Source organism: Marmota marmota, unplaced genomic scaffold (genome assembly GCF_001458135.2).
Source record: "Marmota marmota marmota unplaced genomic scaffold, marMar, whole genome shotgun sequence".
Classification (NCBI taxonomy): Eukaryota; Metazoa; Chordata; class Mammalia; order Rodentia; family Sciuridae; genus Marmota; species Marmota marmota.
This window is the reverse complement of record NW_026000000.1, coordinates 10,049,860-10,054,719: the sequence shown is the minus strand read 5'-3', so window position 1 is coordinate 10,054,719 and position 4,860 is coordinate 10,049,860. Positions and strand designations below refer to the sequence as shown.

The following is a 4,860-nucleotide window of genomic DNA, read 5'->3' as shown; positions in this document are numbered from 1 at the left end:
GGAGGCCGTGAGTGTCCCGTGCTGACCACGGCCAATGGGGCGGGTCCGTGCGGAGCGGCCCAGGGATGCCTCGGGAGAGGAGAGAATTTAACTGGGATACCCAACCAAATGGGGCCAGAAAAGGACGGAAAAGAGTCTGAGAGCCTCGGGCCTTGCTTCTTCCGTTGCTCATGGCGAGATTAAAGATCAAATCTATTGAACAAAAACGTGAACAGCTCACGGTTGTTCTGAGCGATTTATAGTGACTCATTTTTAACTTCTTATTCCCTGAAGAAATGCCATTTTTCTTGTCATCCTCTCAGTTCTGTGGATGAGGAAACTGAGGCTTATTCCTGTTAGTTTTGCAGGAGAGGAGCTCCTATGGATCAAATTCACCTGAGTACCCATACCTGCCCGAGAATGTGTGGTCTCAGTGCTGAACTTGGTTTTGAAAGAGGTGACAGATGCATCAGTACTGCCCCTAAGAACACAGGTTCTGGAGTCAGGCTACTAAGAATTGGGAACCATGCTGGTGTGTTAACTACCATTGTGCCTGCATTTTCTTAGCTCATAATGGAGATAATTGCATATAGCTGCTATGAGAACTAGAGACCTAGCCCAGAATTAAATAAGCTCAGTGGCTGGCACATAGGCTTCCTGTTAGTATGTTTTCAACGGTAGGTATATTTGATAATCTCAAGAGTTTCTGACCAGATCTGACCTCTTTAATATCAAAGTACACACGTGGTTTATTTTTTAAAGTACAATTATCATTGTAGCTGTTTTTTGAATGCTATGCACCTAATACAATGTATCTTAGATGGTCTGTAAATGTTTTGAGAAAGTTAAGAAATGGGTAGTGCTCGCTCTAATTTTGTTTTCTACAATTTGCACTTTCTGATACCATAATTATAGCATATATAATTATTGAAAATCCCCACCCACAAAAGTCCCGGACACTATTAGGCCTGGAGTCTCTATTATATGCTAAAATGAAAAAAGGCAAAAAAGAAAAAAATGTTATTTATGTTTTCATTTACTTGGTTTATATGCTTTTATGTAGAGAAACTCAGGATAGTTACTCCTGTTTTAAAGTCTACTTCCTGACAAGATTCAGAAAATAATTTCCATAATTTTATTATTTTTGTAGTCCTTGCTTCACCCACATCTCACCTATTTGGAATTTGTGGAGTTTTCTCTGTTGTTTTGATTATTTTAAACAACGCTGAGGCAACTCTATAAGTAAATAAAAGTATTTACTTGAAAATTTTAATTTTGTAGCATTTGGCTATTTTTAAAATGCCATCCTATTTTTACATGAAGATTATTTTCTTCCCTTTCTCCTTTTCACATATTCTACCTACCATGCTTTTTCTATTCAGTTTTAAACTTTCTGCTACCTTATAAACTTTCTGTTGAAGTTTCTCTTAGAAACTTTGAATTCTTGGATTATTCAATCTAAAAAAAGTTATAATAAAACATCTATTATTTGAGATTTTACTCTTCTAGTATTTAAGATAAGACTCCTTTAGAACTCCTTACAGAATAGCTTTTACTTTCAAAACAGTATGCTACATAGACCTGGGTTGTTGCCTGTAGATGTAAAAGTGGAATCGCCAAATAAATAAGAATAGAGAGGAATATATCATAAAGTAGTATGATTTGTCATTTCCTTCAGATTTGGACGCTTTAGATAGTCACTATTAAATAAAAAGTTTAACAAGAGAGTACATATTAAAACATAATGGGATGTTGGGGATGTAGCTCAGTTAGTATAGTGCCTGCCTTGCATATACAAGGCCTTGGGTTCAATCCCCAGCTCGGCCAAAAAACAAAACAAAACAAAAAGACCCATAAAGAGATTCTATTACAAAAGATTGTCTTTTGAAGTTATTTCTCCCCATTAACTGCTTATCTTCTCTCCATATTTTAGTCCATCAAAATAGTGTACTCATTTAATAGTACCTAAAAAAATTATATTTTCCCTTATCACATTATCCTCTAGAATTATTATGCAAATATTTTTCCCTTCAGAATTATTTTTTCATTTGTATTGAATATGTTTTTAATTTAAAAATGAATGTAATTTCAATGGCTTGTAAAGGCATTAAAGTTGAATAACAGATCATTAGTAATTTGTTTTTATTTTTCATTCTACCCACAGAAAACTGAGCTTTGTAGCGCTAGGAAATGAAACCTTAGTTCAGAAGAAGACAGTAGACTCTCTAACGAATACACTTGGCTATTCACCATGAGGTTAGGAAAACCTAAAGGGGGTATTTCTCGAAGCTCAAACCAAGGAAAAGCCTATGAAAACAAGCGTAAAACAGTTCGGCAGCGGCAGAAATGGGGAATGACTGTTCGTTTTGATTCAGGCTTGAGTAGACTGAGAAGAAGCTTGGATGAAAAACCCTATAAATGCACAGAATGTGAGAAGTGTTTCAGTCAGAGTTCAACTCTTTTTCAACATCAGAAGATCCATACTGGAAAGAAATCCCATAAATGTGCTGACTGTGGGAAAAGTTTCTTTCAAAGTTCTAATCTCATTCAGCATCGACGAATCCATACTGGGGAAAAGCCCTATAAATGTGATGAGTGTGGAGAAAGGTTTAAGCAAAGTTCAAACCTCATTCAGCACCAGAGAATTCATACTGGAGAAAAACCCTATCAGTGTGATGAATGTGGCAGATGTTTCAGCCAGAGTTCCCACCTTATTCAGCATCAGAGAACCCATACCGGGGAGAAACCCTACCAGTGCAGTGAATGTGGCAAGTGCTTCAGCCAGAGCTCTCATCTGAGGCAGCACATGAAGGTGCACAAAGAAGAGAAGCCACATAAAGCCCGGGGTAAAAACATCAGGGCAAAAACTCACTTAGTATCCTCTTGGAAAGCTGGTACAGGAAGGAAGTCAGTGGCTGGTCTCCGCCAAGTTAAGGGCAGTGCTTCAGCCCTCTTTAAAAAAAAGTAAAGTGTAAAGACATAGGCTATCTCTTAGAATTTGGGATACTATAGTAGAGCACTTAGATACTGGATTCTTCTTTAGCATGGAGACATTGAAAGTTTAATGACATTATAGGGCTGAAATAAAGACCAGTTGACCTTATTTTTATGTAACATGGAGCACAAAAAATGAAAATATAAGATCCTTGGTCTCACTTGAAATTGCTTCCTGCATTGTTTTGACAAAGAGCATCATGTTTTCATGACATTTGTGAAAGTGCAGGCATGCCAATGATTACTCAGTTTTAAGACTTCTGTGGAAGGAATGAAAAGAAAGGGAGAAGGAATTAGTTTCATTAGCTTTGAAGTTATCTGACATTAGGAGAGTTTATGTTTGTAAAAGTTTGTAGTATATTAACCATTAGTTTATAAGTGTGACTCGACTAAATAAAATGTATTCAAGTTCACAGACTTTTTAATCAACAAGGCCCATCTATGTTAGTTTTGTTTTTATTCTCTTCTACTTAAGTCCCTGTTTTTCACCATATTCTAAGGAATCCAAAGTGAGAACTGAATTAAACCACAAGTCTCCTATTTCTACTAATACTGTTCTTTGTGTTGGTATTACTGCTGTATTGCTGGTTTTCTTGAAGTTGGGATGGATTTATATTGATTGATGTCCATGGCCTCTTTTGGTACATGTTTGACAAACTAAGCCAGCCTTCTAGACTACATGAATAAACATCATATTCTATCAACAAAATTTCAGCTTCTGGCAAAAAAAAACAAATCAAAACAGGAATTTATAGGCCTTCCTGCCAGCAAGACTTATGAGCTTTTAATTATCCTGGTTTTCTTAGACAAATATTTGTTGACAGCAAAATTCATTTAATGTGTAAGTACATTGGAGCTCCTTTAAAATTTTGACTTTTTATACTATAGGAATTATTTAATAAGGTTAACAATGTTTCTTAATGTCCATCAGAAAGGTGCCAGGTGTTACACGTCTCTGATCAGCCTTTAGCTCAGGTTTTATTTCTATTAAACTCTTAACATTCTTCTGATTTTTTTGGTATCTTTTATAATCCTATCAGTTCCTGCTGTATTAATGACCAATTATCCACAAAAATAAAGAATGAAATATTTTGCATAATACTACCTTCTGTTTTTCTTTTGGGATATTGTTTTAATGATTTAGATCTAAAAATCACAACTTAGACGAATCATTTGTTATACCAGTTTTGATTTCCTCAAACCTGAACTTTGCCTCCATCCTGGCTTTGCACTGGGTTCAGGGCCATAGATTTCAGCCTTGTTGACAACACTTTCATCCAAAAGGATATCCAGAAAATATTTTCTAAGTATTAGGCGATTATAGTTATCTTTTACAAAACACTTGATCTTTTACTACCTGTTATTTATAGCCAAGTCACTTTGTAGCAGTGCATGATTGTAGGGCCCTTTTAAGGATCTACTGTCAAGTTATTCATTTTGTGTCTGGAACAGCTTCTGACTAGAACCAACCCCACTTTTTAAGTTTGTCCATTTTGAGAGCAACCACAGGGTCTTGCAAAAGACAAAACCTCTGTATTGCTGGAATTTATAGTTTACATTTTTATTTTTGATAGATTTGTATTCTCTATAAAAGTAAAGCAAGTGCTCTTCAGATTTTAGTGTAATCCCAGTTTGACTTAGTTTGCATTTCTTAGAGCCCCAAAGCTGAGAACAAATAGATAAGTAGCATGGTAACTTTCTGTGGTAGTTAGTGGACATTGAATAATGTACATCTGGTAGGTAGTGCATCAGAGTACAGTCTCATTGATGAAAATATGCTAGCTGCTCCTCCTCTCCCAATTCTGAATTTCCAGCATTATTCAGGTGCTTACCAAACATTAAATCCTTTTATTCTTTGGCAGACCATCCCCACTCTTTCTCCCTGAG

General features: G+C 36.0%; 1 protein-coding gene across 1 annotated transcript; it reads left to right on the top strand.

The window, feature by feature from the left end:
• Window positions 1-576: 576 nt before the first annotated feature.
• Window positions 577-3,695, top strand: Znf22 (zinc finger protein 22). The gene is made up of 2 exons (XM_015498922.2): window positions 577-656; window positions 2,144-3,695. The coding sequence occupies exon 2, from the start codon at window positions 2,231-2,233 to the stop codon at window positions 2,945-2,947; it is 717 nt and encodes a 238-aa protein (XP_015354408.1). The 5' UTR covers window positions 577-656; window positions 2,144-2,230; the 3' UTR covers window positions 2,948-3,695.
• Window positions 3,696-4,860: the final 1,165 nt, after the last annotated feature.

Excerpts from the sequence above, each read along its gene's own strand:
- Znf22 (XM_015498922.2), top strand. The coding sequence starts at position 2,231 with ATGAGGTTAGGAAAACCTAAAGGGGGTATTTCTCGAAGCTCAAACCAA.